Here is a 19,162-nt window from a genome sequence, read left to right as displayed (position 1 = left end):
ACTTTTAAAAATAAAATACTTCTTGGAGCTGTAGATGTGTAAGAATCACTAAGGATAGTTTATAATGAAAAGTTCTAGAAAAGGAATCTCAAAACATTGAGTGATCACAATTTTACCAGAATAAACATAGAAAAAGTGACGTTTTCAAGGGGCATGAGCTCTCTGTGTACATGAACCACCGGAGAATCTTGTTAAAACGCAGATTCTGATAGGAGGTATGAAGTGGGGGCCACAGATTTTACACTTCCAGTATCTATTCTCCATTTGTAATTCTATAATGCATCACCAGGTGTTTCTGCTGCTGGTGAAAGATCATTCTTTGAGAATACTGCCTGTTTTTGAAGAGTTGGCAAAACTGGTAAGGTAAGTAGCAGGCAAGGGTCAATAGACTGGTCAGTAATCTTGAAGAGTGGCCCATGTCCATCCTCCACATTAAAATCCTCTTTTTGGGATTTCACACTAGAACAGTCTCTGTGAATGAATAATCTAATGAAGATTTAGCAAATGAATAAGTGAAATCCTTAAAGTCTTATGGAAAAGCTTTATATTCTTTCACAGTGCCAAGGGAAATGCTGCCATGCTAACAATTTTAGCAAATGAAGAACAAATGGGCAAGAAGGTCTTAGTCCCAACCTGGCCTGTGATCTGACCTCTGCTCCCATCTGTTTGTTACCTTTCAGCTTTGGTACAAGATGCTGAAATTCCTCCAGTGTATAGGCTTCATCCACTCCAGTTAGAGCTATTGCTCCGTCGGTGCCAGATCGAGGGCCATCCCAAAGTTCTCGACTGGGGTCTCTCCGAGGCACAAAAAGCATGGCCTTGTGTGCTGGTAACTGCTTGCCAGGGAGGCTCTGAAGGACCAGAATGCTATCGGGCTCTTGGAATCCACACAGGTACAGGAAATTGTTGTCTTGGTGGAAAGTATAGGGGATATCATTGCTCATGTAGTACGTAGGGTTGGACAGCAGTACCACTGTATGGTCTGTACCACTCTGCTCTTGTGCTTCCTTGTGGATCAGAGACATTAGCTTGTGTCTGCGAAGCGCATATTCCACCTGGGATAGTCCTGGCGTCACCTCCCCTAGAAATGACAGATAACAGTGAAGCTTCACATTTCTATAGTGGCAGAGTACCGATACTTAAGATAGTTTAATATTAGATGAAGACACTCAAGTTCATTTCTTCAATTTATGCCCAATCTCCTCACAGCACATGGCAAAATTAAGATGATAACCCAGGTTTTAAATCTCTATTCCACTACAAAAATTTGGAAGAAATTATTGATAGTTAGATGTGGTCCTGCCTGAAAACTGGGACCATGACCCCTTAAGATCTTTTCCAGCTCTCTGGTTCATTCTTTTACTCATTCGTTCAAATATTTATTAAACATTATTATGCAGAAGGCACTCTCAGGGACACCATCCAAGTTGCCCTTAAGTTTCAATATACAAGGTGAGGAGAAGGATCACATTTTCTGTGTAAGACTTACCCAAAAGAATGTAAGCTCCTTGAAGACACCAAATTTTGTCTGTTTGCCCAATGCTATATTCTCAGGGCCCAGAATAACAACTGGAATATAGCAGGCCTTTGAACTCTAGTAATACTATCTACCTCTTGGGACTGTCATGAGAATCAAATCTGATAAAGTAAGTGGTTCTTAAAGACTTGAAGATGCCCTAGAGAATCTTTTGTAAGCTATGGATTTATTCTGTTTACTAAACTTTGTGTAGGCACATACAAACTTTTGACATATAATTTCAAGAGTCTCAGATTCCTTTAAGCTCACCCAAACAACCCATTTCAAGAACCTTTGAAGGGTTATGTCTTAGTTCTTAATACTAGTACCTAGAAGACTGCCTGGCTGCTAGCCCAGTGATGCCTGCGTGAATGCTTCACTTCTGAAATGGAAATTATGCCTGCTTTCATTTCAGGTTCTCAAACAAAAGAACTACTAAAACAGTTGCTTCCTAAGCCTACACTTAACAATATTAAGAGTAAAACAACATCGAATGCTTACTGAATGCTTACTATGTGTCTGTACTATTCTAATTATTTATATGTATCAACTTATTTGGGCTTCCCTGGTGGCTCAGTAGTAAAGAATCCACCTGATAATGCAGGAGATGTGGGTTCAATCCCTGGGTCGGGAAGATCCCTTGGAAAAGGAAATGGCAACCCACTTCAGTATTCTTGCCTGGGAAATCCCATGGACAGTGGAGCCTGGTGGGCTACAGTTCATGGGGTCACAAAGAGGTGGACACGACTTAGAAACTAAACAACAACAATCAACTTATTTAATCTTCACAGTGACTTTGTGATGTGGGAAACTAATTATTATTCCCTGTGGTAGCCAGTTTCTGTATGCAAGTATGAGAAAATGGCCATGAAACACGCTGTATATAAGAAATTAATTATCAAGATGGACAACATGTTCCCATTATTTAAAAAAAAAATTAAAGGAGAGAGAAAAAAAGAATTTAGAAAAATTTGGAAAAGAACCACAATTTTTATAGTGGTAACCTATGGAGAGTGAGATAAACTGAAATTCTCTAACAAGATTTTTTATATTATTAGAATTTTGTTTCAGTGAGTATATACTCTTACAATTAAAATCTCAAATAAAGAGATAAAAAGGCTAAAAAAGGGAAACCATGGACAGTCCACTCCACACTCATAACCTATAATGGTTTTCTATTGTCCATTAGATCAAATTCAATTAAGCTATACATTTACATTTAATATTAACATATTAATGTTCTCTACCAGGTAACTTCAACTTATATGGCCAACACTTTTGGGTAACAGCTTTACTGAGATATTTTCATACCATACAATTCACCCACTTACAAGTATAGAATTCAGTGCCTTTTGGTATATTCACAGGTTTGTGCAGCCATTACCCAAAACAATTTGAGAAAATTCCACTACTCCAAAAAGAAGCCCCACACTAATTAGCAGTCATTCTGTTTCCTCTGAATCCACCCAAGCCTTTGACAACCGCTGTTTTCTGTCTCTATGGGTTTGTCTGTTATAGAGATTTCATATAAATGAAATTACACAATATGTGGTCTTTGGAGACTTAAACTTTTTCCTTAGTATTCCTCCAATTATTGTGAAATTAATTACTTATAAGTCTCAAGTCCAACTTGTTCTTTCCCTATTACCTTGCTCACAATGTGCTCCTTTTCTAAAATTTCTTCTCCTTCCAAAGCAATCCACTCTAAGACTTGAAGCTCAAGATGTTTGCTTTTAGACTCTTCTCATTCAAAACACTTTCTTAATTAACCCTGATCATGCTCATTTGTTCCTTTGATCTACCTTTTTAAAAATTCTTTTCCATATATACATCTTATAGTTGTGCATAAATGTAATCACACCATACTCCGCCCCTCCCATTTCTTCATTATTTGAGCCCTCATTCCCCTTCCCTCCTTCTACCCACATTAGAACCATCCCCATGGTTTGTATTCTAGTAAGTAAACTTCTCCTTTATGGATCACAGCCTTGTCAGGGGAGAAGGAGCTTGCATAACTCAAGGAAGCAATGAGCCACGCTGTGCAGGGCTACCCAAGACAGACGGTCAGAAGAGCTCTGACAAAACGTGGTTTATTGGAGAAGGGAATGGCAAGTCACTCTAGTACTCTTGCTGTGAGAACCCCATGAACAGAATGAAAAGGCTTTTTAAAAAGATACGACACTGGAAGATGAGCTCCCCAGGCTGGAAGGTGTCAAAGACGCTACTGTAGAAAGCAGAGGCAATTACGGACAAACTCTAGGAGATAGTGGAGGACAAGGGAGCCTGGCCTGCTACAGTCCAGGGGAGCACAAAGAGTTGGACATGACTTAGTAACTAAACAACAACAACAGAACTTAGTGACTGAACAACATCATATCCTTTCCTATTTTTCTCAATATTCATATAAACACATACACATTACCTGCATTTAGGGTTTTATGAGTCCCTAGTGTTTTACAAAAATGGGACGCCACAGTCTTTTCTTCACATTGCTTTTCTTTTTTCACATTGCTTTTCTAACACAATACCTCATAGAAATCCCTCCCACCAACTCATCTGGCATAACTTCAACTCATTCTGCTTGATGTCTCCGTATTATTTCTTGGGGCACTGTATCATAATTTCCTGATTAATTTCCCTACTGGTGGGCACTCATATAACTTTCTGCTTTCTGCTACAATAATAAATATCTTTATACTTATATCCACAGGGTGCCTTCCTGCCCTATAGACACTGGTGCTCTTACTTCTGTAGGTCAGTCAGTTCCAGGAGAGAAACTGCGGAATCAAAGTTCTCCAAATTTTCTTAGAGCTCATGTCCAGTACATGCAACTCGGTTGTTTCTGACTACCTGGGAAGCGTCTAGTTGTGTTACCTGTAGCTGTACCTCTTTAATAATTTTTAACTTTTATTTACCTATAATAGAAACATTGACATTTTTATTATTAACGAAATTGGGGAGAAACAAAATAGATGAATGAAGGGCCTTGTGACAATTTGAATCTGCAAAGCAACAAGAGCTGGTCCTAGAAGAGCTCAGGTCATATTTCTTTCTCTCAGGATTAAGTTGGCTAAGAGTACCCTAGGGCTCCACTGCAGAATACTGAACTTTGTACCAGAGCCTAAGAATAGTTAACTATTTATCTCCCTGATAATTATTCACGTTAAGTCGGCTACTGTTACTCAATATTGGAAATTTCCTCGTTTACTACAAACAGCAGATACTCTTTTCTAAAAGCAGAGGCTGGTTATAACAAGTGAATTATCCAACTTTTCCTTTTTTTGTTTTACTTTTGTCCCTTTCCTGTGCTTCACTTTTGGTTATTTCACAGCTTTAGTCCATGTAATAAAACTAAACTTAAAAAATCAATTCATTTTTTGTTTTTAAAGAAAATTTTGAAAGAAAACTCACAGTATTAATGATCTTAATTAATGAGTTATCTCATTTTCATTAATAACAGAGTATACACATAATATATTAGGAAGTAACTTCTGAAAAAAAAGAGATAAAGTATTTAAAAATCAAAGCAGGATTGCAAAACCATCTTTCACATCCTTCAAGCATTTATCATTGCTGAATGTAATTTCATACAAATGACTATATGAGAAATATTTAAAACACTGGCTACATTTCTCCAAGCTTACTAACTATAAACACTATAGAGTGACTATTAACTAAATGCTTCTAAACTTCTGAAATTCCAAGGAACTCTTGGTCACAACAGAAAATTATCCAAGGAAAAAAACATACTTTTTCTTATCAATTGAAGGAGGGGGTAAAAGTGTGATAAAGCAATGAACTTTAACCCTAGAGGTAAACCTGACAGTTATTATGGCCTTTTATCATAGAACTAATCATTATAGTCAGTGTAGCCTGAATTTCTTCAGATAAAATTGTATCTGAATAGACTTTATGGGTGACCTCATCAAACTGTAAAGTATTAAAAGGCACAGTCAGTATTTTATCACGTGAAGTCAATTAAGGATAGAGGGGCTACTCGAACAAGCTTATTTAGCCAATCAAATGCCTAGATGTCACAATCTGGACTCTGTAAATAGCAAAGTCTCATAATCAATCTTGAGAGTCGGCTGCCAAGAAGAAAAGCTCTTCCAGGATGTCGAGAACTGGGCTTCTGAAGACAATAAGAAAAATGTTCTTCATATCTTATCAGCCAGGCAGAAAACCCAGAGAAGAAACTTTTACGAAGACTGAATATGGATGGAAAGATGCAAGTCTTTGCTACAATTTAGGTATGTATTTTAATTACTTCCTGAAACTAACTAGGTTAGGATTTTTTTCTTTTCTGGCTGTGCCTTGTGGCATGTGAGTTCTTAGTTCCCCTACCAGGAATTGAGCCTGTGCCCCCTGCAGTAGAAGGGAGGAGTCTAAACCACTGGACTGCCAGGGAAGTCCCTAGGTTAGGATTTTAACATGGTCTGATTTGAAGAAGTGTCCTTGAATGCTGTTTAATATTAGGTAGCTTTTATTGTGTAATAAGGAAGAAGTGCATAAAATAATCTATTACTATATAGCTGGAAAACGGGAATAAAGAAAAAGCTAACAAACATTTCCTTTACAACATAAAACAAAGATGTCTCTGAAAAAAATGAAATGACCAAATAAATAATTGAAAAAATCTCTAAATCTAAAATCTCTAAAATCTGTATGCAGATTTTATCTGCATACACTGAGCAAAACAAGCCAGAGAAAAAGGGTTCATATTGTATGATCTCCCTTACACAAAACTCACAAACAGGCAAAACAATCATGCTGATAGGAATGAGACCAGTGGTTAAGGATGGAGGTGGAACTGACTAGAAGGGTATGAGAGGACCTTCTAGGGTGATGGCAATGTTCTCTATCTTGAATGGAGTATGAGTTATATTGTTGTATGTAGGTATATGGATGACCATTATCCTTATAAAAGTAATTATTTACATGAAAGCCCCGAATCATCTGGCTTTCTCTCACAATGACAAGAATGAGTTTCGAGCGATTCAGGAGACTTTTATTATTCAGCTCTTTTTTTCCCCCCCATTTATTTTTTTATTAGTTGGAGGCTAATTACTTTACAATATTGTAGTGGTTTTTGTCATACATTGACATGAATCAGCCATGGATTTACATGTATTCCCCATCCCGATCCCCCCTCCCACCTTTATTCAGCTCTTTAGAAGACTCCCAATTCTTTCCTGGGTTAGATTCATGCTAATCTTTACCTCAGAGAATTTCTTGATATGGATGAGAAATATGCACAAAGGTGTTTCTGTAATATCTATAACTACAAAAATCTCACCCCACTGAAATAAATCTTGATCTTTTAGATATTATTAAAGTCAATGATGTTTAACAAAACTTAAAAAAAAACACACCCCTTGCTTAAGGCAGAACTACAATAAACTATCACTAAACTAAAGATGATAACTAACTGGTTTTGAAACTTTTAAGTGATGAAGATTTGGGAATGATTATGTATAATCCACTCTAGAACCTTTCTTTTCATCATTTTAAATATTACACTTGACAATAACTGTACAGTCTTAGCCATTATTTGATAAGGAACAAAAAAGTCCATGGTAAAGGCATTCCCTCAAATTCTGGGCCACACAGTTGTGTTCTGATTATGTCCCAGTGAATCCAGTCACTGTTGTAGTTGAAAGAAAACCAAGAAGTGGCTCTGCATAGGTCAGACAAGTCATTCTGACAAGCCCAACTCTTTGAGTAACCCCTTTTTAAGATCCAAACTATATCACATATTCCAAAATTAATTTTGCTTAGGAACATAAAAATGTTAGAAACATAGGTTTTTAGAAATAATTCTTAATTAGGCACTAATTTTTCCTATCCTCTGGAAAGGAACTGTTGATGAAGCTGCACACCTCGCAATGTCAGGAAACTATCTAAGTGTCTTTCCTGTACAGATACTATAAACGTAGACTCATGGTTCATAATGGTATTTTAACTCAGAATGCCACTTGCCTTCCTTCATGGAATCCCTTTTCTTCCTGGCGATAGATAATAAGTAGAAGGCATGTTAATGATCAAGGAGGATGAACTGACACTTCTGTCTCTACAGACATGGTTCTTAACACAAAGATGGCAATGTCATAAAAAGAAGAAATAGTCTATAATGCTCAGACTTCTTTAAGCAAAGGAAAAGTTTAGAAATCACTGAGAGGACTTGGGGGAGTGAATCTGACTCTTTATTTCCATATTAAGCAGTAGTAAGCACAGCCAACATAGAACTCCTTTATCTCCCATGTCTTTCTGCTGATATCTTCCAAGTTACTGTTGCTTTAGGAAACGTATAGGTATGGTCAAAAGAAATACAGGGAAATTAAAAATTCAGAAGGTGCTGATTCAGTAATTTCACTTCTAAGAATTCTGGGTTTTTCCTTTTTTTGCCACATGGCTTGTGGGATCTTAATTCCCTGACCAGGGACTGAACCTGAGCCACCGCAGTGAAAGCACTGAGTCCTATTTACTGGACTGCCTGGGAAGTCCCGCTAAGAATTTACTTTAAGGAAATAACTGATCAGTATATAGAGTGTGTATACATGCACACATAATTCTATGTAAGAAATAAGTCTAGAAAGATAATGCACTAAAATCTCAATAGTTGCTTTCTCTAAATGGTAGAATTATGATTAATTTTTTAAAAGAAATTATGCTTATCTGTATTCTTTAATTTGCCTATAATATATATAGAACTTGTATAATAATTAGGAAAGTGACTAAGATATTTTCCAAAAGTTTAAAGTACTGGCAAGTATTGGGGAAATATGCCAAACACGAAACCTTTGGGAGCAAAACATGTAATAGAAACATAATTTTATATTTCAAACTATTAAACTGATGTTAGCTCTATAAAAGAGATTTTTAAAAAAGGATTACATGTCGTTTAATTTTTCTGAATAACTGACTTTTCCTACACCCCACAATTATTTTAACACTTTGATAAGTTCTGCATCTCTATATGGTGATTAATACTTTGGAAACTATGTATGTGATAGCTTCTTTTACAATGATAATTCTCTTTTAAAATTACATCTACTTCTATCCCTTCTCACTTATGCCAATCCTTATTATCCAGGAGAATCGAGATTATGATGTGTATTCCTTTCTCCCATAGTTTATATGAACATATGAACTTGTATGTGTATATTTATTCATACTCACTTTTTACATAGTTATCATGCACGTTAACAGAAATAATAGCCTAGACAGAGGCCATCACCCTGAGGATATGATTACTACTTTCAAGGCCTTGGAAAATGCAGCTCACCATGTAAAAGCATCTCACCACGAGAAATCAGTAATTTTCAAAGCTGGTAAAACTTAATATCAAACTGAAGCTACAGGCAGGTTGACTGGATAGAGAAATATTTAAATTAGTACCAACTGTACTGCTACAAAGCTTACCTTACAGCTTTGAAAAACTCTGATTTCCTGTGTGTTTCAGTGGTGAGCTGCATTTCCTGAGTCTCAGCCGACTTCCCAGCAGGAACTCTAGTCTGATGAAGAATCAGCAACAGGAAGCCCTCACTGAGAGACACACTGGTATCATTCACTGAGTGGAGATAGTGAAAGAGCAACATATTTCCAAAGGCAATTCAGACTGTATTAATAATCTAGGCTTACACAGTAAATACAGATTTAACTTCCCTGGCACAAGCCTGGGAAAACCTGACTGCATTTTCTACAAAGCATCTGGTTTCATCCTATCTACCTCTTTGGGATGATATTTATTCATCATAGTTCATCCCTTAACTGTCTCTTTGAAAAAACAAAAGAAAGAAACCTTAGGTATGAATTGAACAATAGTAATGACATATCTTCTAGCAGCAACATTGGAATCTTAAAGTAGAAAAAAAAAATCAGTGAGGTAAACCTTTACCAATTTATAAAAATTAGTGAAGTAAACTTTTATCAACTTTTTGCATCACCTTTATCATCGTTACCACCTCTCACAGCTGGGACAACCACATCCAGAAATCTTGTGTAATCTCTATAGAAATATTTTTGTTAATACTGAAATGAGCATTTTATGCTTTCAAGAAAAATGTTTCCTAAAATGTTTTAACACAGTTCACAACAAATCAATAGTCAGAACACAGTTCTAGAAATCATGTTTCAGGAAACGTTTCTTTAAAAACATCTTGAAATACATATTTTTTTCACTGATACTTTTGAATTTTAGCCTAATCACATTTATTGCCCTAGATGGTCCTGTCTAAACAGTACTATTGGCCCTACAGCTATTTAAATTTACATTAGGAAATTCTGCTGGATGGCATGGTCCTAGACAAAGCATCTGAAGAGAGAGACTGTCATTACAGTCCAAAGGCCTTACCTGGTCTGAGGAGGTGTGGGTGTGTAAAGGGGCTGGGCTGGCCTAGGTATCGGTTTGGAATCCTCCTCTCTGGGATGGGCTGCAGGGAGTATCTTCGCTGTGAACATGACAAGCATCCTGAAGGAGAAATAAGGACGATGAAATAGAACAGTGCATCTAGCTAGTCCTCACAGTATATACACATAGTTATCTGTCTCCAGCAGCAGGCTGCTTTACAAACATGCAAATTAGCATCTCCTTCAATATTTACATGGCCCTTCCTCCGAGTCAGCCAGAGCATGTGCTGGGCCTCAGGGATATAGAAATAAGATTATTTTTACCTTAAGTGACTTTAGTCTACTATTACATAATAGAGGCATATACACACACAGTATGATTAGCATATGAATAAGGAGCTATGGGAACAGAAGGAAACAAACAAAAGCAGACGAAGAGGTAGGAAGCGTTTCACTGAAGTAGTGTTATGCTGTGCCCTAAAATTCAGAAAAAGTGAACGTTTTTACTGAGAATACGTGAAGTCTGGGAAAATATGCACATACTATCTCATTTAACCTTGGAATGTTAGAGCTAGATGAAATAATGTATGAAAAATGCTTAAGTACAGTTAGTACACTAGAAGCTAGTAAGCTTCAATACTAGTACTGAAGCAGTTCAGTTCAGTTCAGCTGCTCAGTCGTGTCTGACTCTCTGAGACCCCATGAACTGCAGCACGCCAGGCCTCCCTGTCTATCACCAACTCCCGGAGTCCACCCAAACCCATGTCCATTGAGTCGATGATGCCATCCAACCATCTCATCCTCTGTCATCCCCTTCTCCTCCTGCCCTCAATCTTTCCCAGCATCAGGGTCTTTTCCAATGAGTCAGATCTTCACATCAGGTGGCCAAAGTACTGGAGTTTCAGCTTCAACATCAGTCCTTCCAATGAACACCCAGGACTGATCTCCTTTAGGATGGACTGGTTGGATTTCTTTGCAGTCCAAGGGACTCTCAAGAGTCTTCTCCAACACCACAGTTCAAAAGCATCAATTCTTTGGCACTCAGCTTTCTTTATAGTCCAACTCTCACATCCATACATGAATATTAGAGTTTAATACTCTAGTATTCAACGAGATCTATTAAGTGTGTGACTGGCACATGCTGGAAAAAACACAAGAATAACCTAAGACTATCTGCCCTTGTCTTAAAAGAATATATAGTCTAGTGGATGTGAGACAGAGCAATACCACATGGTGAGCGCTGTGGTGGATTCACACACAGGTTTCTGAGAGCACAGAGACCAAAACAATGCTGTAGGAAGGCACAAGGACAGACAGGACACAGGCTCTGGGGAACAGAGAAGCACACAAAAGGCGCTCACGTGGGGCTGCACAAGTAGGTGACGCCTAGTCTGAGCAGAAATTAGTCGAGTGAAAGCGACAAGGGGAGTGGCAGGTATCATGAATGAGACGTGAAAGGGAAGGCATAGAAGACACTGTGCTTACTAAGGCAAGAGGGATGGAAAGAGAGTTTCAGGTCAGTGCTGCTGCTGGAGGGAGAGTAAAATATCAGCAAGGTAAACTAACTAAAGGCTTTGTACACCAAACTAAGGAATTAGATTTGTAACTGTCACATGAGGTTGGCATTATCGCTTTAAAAGGAAAAAAAAAAAAACACATAAGGAATTAAGATTCTGAAGTAATTTGTGCAATGTTGGCTCATATGGTAAATAGTCTGCCTGCAAAGCAGGAGACCCAGGTTTGATCCCCAGGTCGGGAAGATCCCCTGGAGAAGGGAAGGGGAACCCACTCTAGTATTCTTGCCTGGAGAATCCCATGGACAGAGAAGCCTTGCAGGCTACAGTCCATAGAGTCACAAAGAGTCAGACATGACTGAGCAACTAACACTCACTTTCTCATGCAGTACTTAGGAAGCTAGGATTTAAACTCAGGGTTTTGTTTTTTTTTTGTTTTTCATTTATTTTTAGTAGTTGGAGGTTAGTTACTTTACAATATTGTAGTGGTTTATGCCATACATTGACATGAATCAGCCATGGATTTAAACTCAGTTTTAACTTAAAAAATTTTTGCTCTTTCCCCTCCACCCTGCCACTCAGTTAGTCCTCTCTGCCAAATTCCCAATGACACAATTAGTGCCAAACTCCCCGTGAACACACAATCACTCCAACAGCAAAACACAAAAGTCTACATCAAGTTAAAGGTCCTAGCAGGGATTATAAATTAGGAATGACAGTGGAGGTATTTAAATTTCACTGAATACTATTCTTCCTATGATTGTTATTTTTAATCCCTATTCCATTAAAAAAGTTTGTCTCAGTGCACTAAAATGGTTTTATCACTGCAATATTTTACATGGTAGCCCCCAAAAGATATGTCTATACTGTAATCCCCAGACCCTGTGACTGTTAATTTGGAAGGAAGGTTTCTGCAGATATAGAACTAGATTAAGGAACTTGAGATAAAAAGATCATCCTGCATTATCTGGGTCAGTCCTAAATCCAATGACCTGTGTCCTTACAAGAGAAATGCAGAAGGAGAAGTAAGACAGAAGAGAAGGAAGCAATGTAACCACGGAGGCAGAAACAGGAGTGATGTGGCCACAAGCCAAGGAATACCTAGTCACCAGAAGCTGGAAGACATAAAGGATGGAGTCCCTCCTAGAGCCTTTGGAAGGAACAGAGCCCTGCTGACACACGATGTCAAGCTTCTGGTCTCCAGAACTGTGAGACAATACATTTTTTTTTTTAAATGTCTTTATTGTTTAAAACTTTTGGTTGTGCTGGGTCTTCGTTGCTGTGCGCGGGTTTTCCCCAGTAGCGGAGAGCAGGGGCTCCTCTGCTGTGGAGCGCGAGCTTCTCACGGGGCGGCTTCTCCGGTCCCGGAGCACGGGCTCCAGGTGCACAGGCGGCAGTGGTTGTAGCACTTGGGCTCAGCAGTTGCGGCACATGGGCTTAGCTGCTCCGCTGCATGTGGAATCTTCCTGGACCAGGGATCGAACCTATGTTCCCTGCACTGGCAGGGGAAGTCTTATCCACTGGACCACCAGGGAAGCCCTCTACTGTTATAAGCAGACATGTCCGTGTTAATTTATTACGGTAGTCTCAGGAAACCAATACAATGACTTTCTAAGGTTGAAATAAGTATGTCAACTGCTTGGGTACTTTGTTCAGAGTTCACAAATTCTTCATTTTTCCAAACCAAAACATGGAAGAACTGAGAAGTAAGTTATTAAGGCTCAGTAACCCAGAGGTCATATTATGCAAGGGGCATGTTGCGGCCATACTACAACACGTTCCACTGGTTTATGGGGCACTGTTTGAGGCTTCTAGGAAAACATGGGAGAAACAGCCCAGAGGGTTAAGGATGGTGTGGCTTGACTCTGGACTAGCTCCATTTAGGTGGTCTGGTCCCAAGAAGGTCTGCTCCCAAGCCCAGAATGACACCACAATGCAGCCCTCTGACATAAGCTTTTAAGTCTGCTTGCCACATAATCAGTATCCTAACGTCTCCTAGCAGTGGTGCAAGGTAATAACATTATCCTCAATGTAAAATTGCCTATTTATAGTCACTGCCTCTACCACCAGCACCAGCAGAGCCTGAGCTGAGAGGAAACCACAGTTCTCACTCCCTAGAGCAGCCCTTTCCAACCATCTGTTAAAAACATGGTGGATTACTACCAAGTTCTAGGATTGCAGAGACATGCTTCACCTGAGGATGTTAAAAAGGCTTATCGAAAAGTGGCACTTAAATGGCACCCGGATAAAAATCCAGAAAACAAAGAAGAAGCCGAGAGAAAATTCAAAGAATTAGCTGAGGCATATGAGGTATTATCGCATGATGAAAAACGGGACATTTACGATAAATACGGCAAAGACGGATTAAATGGTGAAGGTGGAAGTGATTTCGACGATTCTTCTGAATATGGCTTCACATTCCGTAAGCCAGATGATGTCTTTAAAGAAATTTTTGGTGAAAGGGACCTATTTTCATTTCATTTCTTTGAAGACTCACTTGAAGACCTTTTAAATAATTCAAGGAGCTCCTATGGAAGCAGAAACAGAGGTGCAAGATACTTTTTCTCTACATCCAGTGAATATCCAGTTTTTGAGAGATTTTATTCATATGACACAGGATATACACCATTTGGTTCACTGGGCCATGAGGGACTTTATTCATTTTCTTCCCTGGCATTTGATGATAGCGGGATGAACAACTACGTTACTGTTACAACTTCAGGTAAGACTGTTAATGGCAGAAATACCAATACAAAAAGAATTATTGAGGATGACCTAGAAAGAGATGAAGACAATGATGAGTTGAAGTCCTTTCTTTCAAATGGTGTGGCAGATGAAGAGGGCTTTGCTGAAGAATGCAGTTGGAGAAGACAGTCATTCAACAATTATTCACCAAAGTCCTGCAGCCCCAAACATGCAAACAATGATGAGCAGGGTATAACTTGGGTCACCAACAACTGGAATCCCTCTGTTTTCTCAGCAGGATTCAAAGAAGGTGGTAAGAGAAAAAAAAAGAAGCATAAAGAAATACAGAAGAAGAAGTCAACTAAAAGGAATCGTTAAACTGATTCTTCAGACACATTATGTTCATATAACATTTGAATACAACTCTCTGGGTGTTTCTGTTAATGAGTTTTGTAGATGATATTTGTTTAATACTACACTAAGATTATGTTTTTAATGTGCTTAGCAGGCTTGGAGACATCTGATGAGTGGTTGTTTGGATTAGAACAAGATGGTTAGAAAAAGATGAACTGTGGTAACAGTGATATTGAGTTTAGAAAACAGCAAAGATTATTTTACTTTTTGTTTTTGAGATAAATGCTTATATGGGCTTCCCTCAGAACCGAGTTGGTAAAGAATCTGCCTGCAATGCAGGAGACCCCGGTTCGATTCCTGGGTCAGGAAGATCCACTGCAGAAGGGATAGGCTACCCACTCCAGTATTCTTTGGTTTCCCTTATGACTCAACTGGTAAAGAATCTGCCTGCAATGCTTATATATTATATATATCATATAAATGCTTATATATTATGAAGTTTTTCTTTAGTCAAGTCTATAATCTATAATCATTCCTTTGATCTAATTAAAGCTACTTTACAGACTTCTGACATACATAAAGCATTAGCAGCTAAAAATGTATTAAAACACACAGGTTCAGTCTACATGGTTATTAATGAGATGACTTTTTTCAATGATCACAGAGCACTTCATACACAATTTAAGACATTATAAATTAAAAATCAAAGTATAAAAGCATTTTAAGTTAAAAATAGCTACACTTATATCTGGATGCCTATGTTCAAAGCACACTTATTCACAACAGCCAAGAGGTGGAGCCAATCCAAATGTCAATTGACAGATGGATAGATAAATAAAATATTTATACATATAGGCATACACAGAGGCTGAATAGGATCAGCCTTAGAAAGTAAGGAAACCTTGTCACATGTGACAACATGGATGAACTTTGAGACATTATGATTTTACTTATATGAGGTATCTAAAGTCAAATTCATAGCAACAGAAAGTGGAAATGCGGTTACCAGGGGCTGCAGGGAGAAGAGAAAGCACTGTTAGTGGATACAGATTTAGATTTGCAAGATGAAAAAGTTCTGGAGATCTTTTCACAACTGTTTTATTTAAAAATAATTAACATGGTAAATTTGATGTTACATGTATTTTACAAACTCTCTCCAAGTGGCCTAGACATGAGACTTATTAGAAAGACCTTTAACCGGCAACTGGGCTTCCCAGGTGGTGCTAGTGGTAAAGAACTCAGCTGCCAACGCAGGAGACCTAAGAGATGCAGGTTTGATCCCTGGGTGGGGAAGATCGCCTGGAAAAGGGCATGGCAACCCACTCCAGGATTCTTGCCTGGAGAATCCTATTGACAGAGGGGCCTGGCGGGCCACAGTCCGTGGGGTCACAGAGTCAGACACGACTAAAGTGACAGCATGCATGCACGTATTTTACATTTTTTTTTTTCTTTTAAAGCCAGACTTATCCTGGATTCTTCAGAGCAATGTGGCTGTATTATGCATGGGTGGCCATCAGTGACTTATACCAGATAGGAAACTTTCTAATTTTTTGAGTATGTACACAGGATATAAAAATACATTACTCTAAAATACCACCTTTAGCCATCGCAACCGAGGCTTATGATGGAAGAAAAACAGATGAGTTTCAGAGTTACAGATGTATCAGATATTGAGCAACTATTTTTATATATTTGCTTCCTTTAAATGAATTTAATTTCAACACAATTACTGCTTAGCTTCCTGTAATTATTTCATTTTCAAAATACACTGCTTTCATCCCATTATTTTTATTCTTTCACTCATTCAACAGTATTTTTTGAGTACCCACTATTTGTGAGGTAGTATCCTAGGTACCTGGGATATAATAATGAACAAACAAAAAACTCTTAGCTGTCACAGAGCTTAGACTGGAGAGAGACAATAAACAAATACTAAGTAAAATATGTTAGTCATAGGTGAAAATAAAAAAAAAAATCAGGGGCAGGACATATAAGTTTTGGAGCAAGAGTGCTGAAATTTCAGCCAAGGTAGCCAGGGTGAAATGATGGTTACATGTGAGAAAAGATCTCAGTGAAATGAAGGAGTCAGCCATGTGGATATTTGGTCAAAGAGGATTCCAGGTAGCAGGACTAGCAAGTCAAATGTCCCTAAAGCATGTTGTATAAGGTGCGTGAGGAACATGGAGGAGATCCACGTGGCCCTTTCTGAGAGCAAGTAGATGAAGTATGAAAGGTAAGAGAAATCCACAGTATGCAATGACTTTCAGATCACAGTGTAAGCTATGGCATAACATTTGGGACAGGAAGCCACTGGAGGCTCTGAGCAGAAGAGTGACATAATCTGACGCACTTAAACAGGCCTACTCTGGCAGCTGCAAGTAGGACTTGCCTGGTGGTCCAGTGGTTAAGACTTCACACTTCCACCGCAGGGACTAAGATCCGGTTGCAGAAAGTCAGATACCACTTGGTGACTTAACAATACTGCCTTTCTTGAGCTCCCATGTCACTTGAGTCAAGACTCTAATCACCATCCTTTGCTATATTCTCATTTGTCTGTTGCTTCTCTATCATCTGAGAGATGATAGACTCTAGATGATAGACTGTAACTCTAGGCAAGTGGAGATTCGTCCAGAATGACTCCTAACTCAAAAGTTACTAATTGAAGTTATTCTGGCTCAATAAAAAGTTCCAAAAGGACTCTACTAAGCGAGAGTAAGACTGAGCACAAGTATAACAGGAAAAGGACTATATGGCAATCACGACACATTCCTGATTTGCTAGTTGTGATACTGTGTTGGTTTCAGTTCCCTATCAGTAAAATATATGCTCTAACTTATTGGACTTGTGAAGATCCAACAAGATCATTCATTCAGAAAGCCTATATAAGTATGGCGATGGTGTAGTCGATAAGTCAACTGAGACCCCATGGACTGCTGCCTGCCAGGCTCCTCTGGCCATCAGATTGTCCAGGCAAGAATACTGGAGTGGGTTGCCATTTCCTTCTCTACGGGATCTTCCCAACCTGGGGATTGGACCCACGTCTCCTGAACTGCAGGCAGATTCTTCACCAACTGAGCTACCAGAGAATTCCCCTATATATGTATATTATGATGTTAACAGAAGAGTAGTTAAACTTACATATTCTGAGGCAAAATGAAGCATGATAAACACATTTTTCAAAGATCCTGGTGTGTATAATCCAGTAAACTAAAAACTTAAACTACAGTCACTCAGTAGTGTTCAACTCTTTGCGACCCCATGCACTATACAGTCCATGGAGTTCTCCAGGCCAGAATACTGGAGTGGGTAGCCGTTCCCTTTTCCAGGGGATCTTCCCAACCCAGGGATTGAACGCAGGTCTCCTGCATTGCAGGTGGATTCTTCACCAGCTGAGTCACCATGGAAGACCTGGTGTAATCCAGTACCTTGTCCTAAACCTTGATTAATCAGGTTTCACACAAAGTCTCAACAAATACAAAAAAAGAAAAAGAAAAGTCAAAGTAAATCAGTGGTTCCAGCTCTAAATCATAAGCTATGGCCTTTATGTTCAAGACTGACTAACAGCATATGTATTCACCTACTTTCGATGGACAGGGACAGATTTCTGCAGCCTAGCTATTAGAAGCAAAGAGCAAGTTCTGCGCACTGGACATTACCTTTTTTTTTTGTATTTCAGAGTTAGGAGTAAGTCTTGATATAATTACATCCCACTGTCAATATATTCAAGTGCAGCAATACAATAAATAAATGCCAAGACACAGCTTTGGTGTCACAGACCACACGCTCTGGTGCACACACTGTTCACCTATCGCCCTAAAAAACTAAAATATGACCCAATGGCAGATCTGCCTGAAAGGCAGACGATTCAGCTTTCACTGATCAAGTTTCAAGTTCATTGCATTAATTCCTCACGGACACAATACACCCCAAAAATATCCCCTCCCATATTCCCGTAATACTCTACTTTGCCTTTACAAACAAAACTTTCAGACATAAAAAGCCTCAGGAGTATTTCCAATCAATACCTCTTCCAAGAGAAACTACTCAAAGGATTTGTATTATTAAACGTAACGTTTCATGTCCATTTCGTGAGAGCCAGCTCTCACGTCAACTCTTTGAAAACACGAAAATACTATTTTAAGTTATCCTAAACTTAGTAGGTTATCCTAACAAGAGCTACCTGATGAGAGACACTTGTCACCAGAACAAGTGTGATAACTGACACAAGTTTCTTGAGTCCGCATGACTTAACCCCTCGGGGAAGACAGCAGACACTTTTCTCTCTGCAGTCATTTCAACTCCCAGACTACCTCGACGGCAGCGAGAACACCGGGCCCACCCTTTCTCAGGGGCAGTAGGAGGAAGAGAAGAAATTCGAGGCGTGCACAGAGGGTTTGGGCGTGGAAGTCCCGGTGGAACGATCCGCCGAAGCAGGGGTCGCCTGAGACTAACTTAGATCCCGCTTGGCGCGCCTCAGGCTTCGCAGAGCAAGCTCCGGAGGGGACACTGTGGGAGGTTAAGTCTAACCTGAGAAGCTGCGGGCGCTTGCTACCGCGGGAACAACTCTAGTCGCCGAGAGTAGCCAAGGCATAACTGCCACGCTCAGGCGTCAGGAAGGAAACGAGGAAAACTGCCGGAGAAGCGGTCGCCAGCAGGGCTGTGTCGCCAGGAAACCTGGCCTGGCGCCCCTCCCCTTCCGGCCGGCGCCGCTCGCCGGGCTTTCCTCCCACAGCGGCGCAGTATG

At 39.3% G+C, this 19,162-nt stretch overlaps 2 protein-coding genes across 5 annotated transcripts in view; one reads left to right on the top strand and one right to left on the bottom strand.

Moving 5' to 3' along the window:
* XPNPEP3 (X-prolyl aminopeptidase 3) overlaps nt 1-19,127 on the bottom strand; it is a 42,006-nt gene extending 22,879 nt beyond the window's left edge. Inside the window, exons 1-3 of one of the 3 annotated variants that reach the window (XM_020876920.2) lie at nt 18,946-19,127; nt 9,870-9,986; nt 674-1,081 (exon numbers count right to left, since the gene is read on the bottom strand). In XM_020876920.2, coding sequence (XP_020732579.1) covers nt 674-1,081; nt 9,870-9,986; nt 18,946-19,009 — 589 coding nt within the window. In that variant the 5' untranslated portion in view covers nt 19,010-19,127. Of the gene's footprint in view, nt 1-673; nt 1,082-8,938; nt 9,087-9,869; nt 9,987-18,945 lie in introns of those variants that run through there. The other 2 variants (XM_070453407.1, XM_020876922.2) reach the window with 2 other exon arrangements.
* Nucleotides 13,360-14,508, top strand: DNAJB7 (DnaJ heat shock protein family (Hsp40) member B7). 2 transcript variants are annotated; one of them, XM_020876924.2, is made up of 2 exons: nt 13,360-14,101; nt 14,363-14,508. In XM_020876924.2, the coding sequence occupies exons 1-2, from the start codon at nt 13,528-13,530 to the stop codon at nt 14,440-14,442; spliced, it is 654 nt and encodes a 217-aa protein (XP_020732583.1). In that variant the 5' UTR covers nt 13,360-13,527; the 3' UTR covers nt 14,443-14,508. The 2 variants fall into 2 exon arrangements, with proteins under 2 accessions (XP_020732583.1, XP_020732582.1); XM_020876923.2 differs by having other exon boundaries at nt 13,360-14,508.
* Nucleotides 19,128-19,162: the final 35 nt, after the last annotated feature.

The sequence above is a fragment of the Odocoileus virginianus genome, chromosome 23, assembly GCF_023699985.2.
Source record: "Odocoileus virginianus isolate 20LAN1187 ecotype Illinois chromosome 23, Ovbor_1.2, whole genome shotgun sequence".
NCBI classification, from domain to species: domain Eukaryota; kingdom Metazoa; phylum Chordata; class Mammalia; order Artiodactyla; family Cervidae; genus Odocoileus; species Odocoileus virginianus.
The sequence above is the reverse complement of the archived record's forward strand: the minus strand, read 5'-3'. Positions and strand labels throughout refer to the sequence as shown.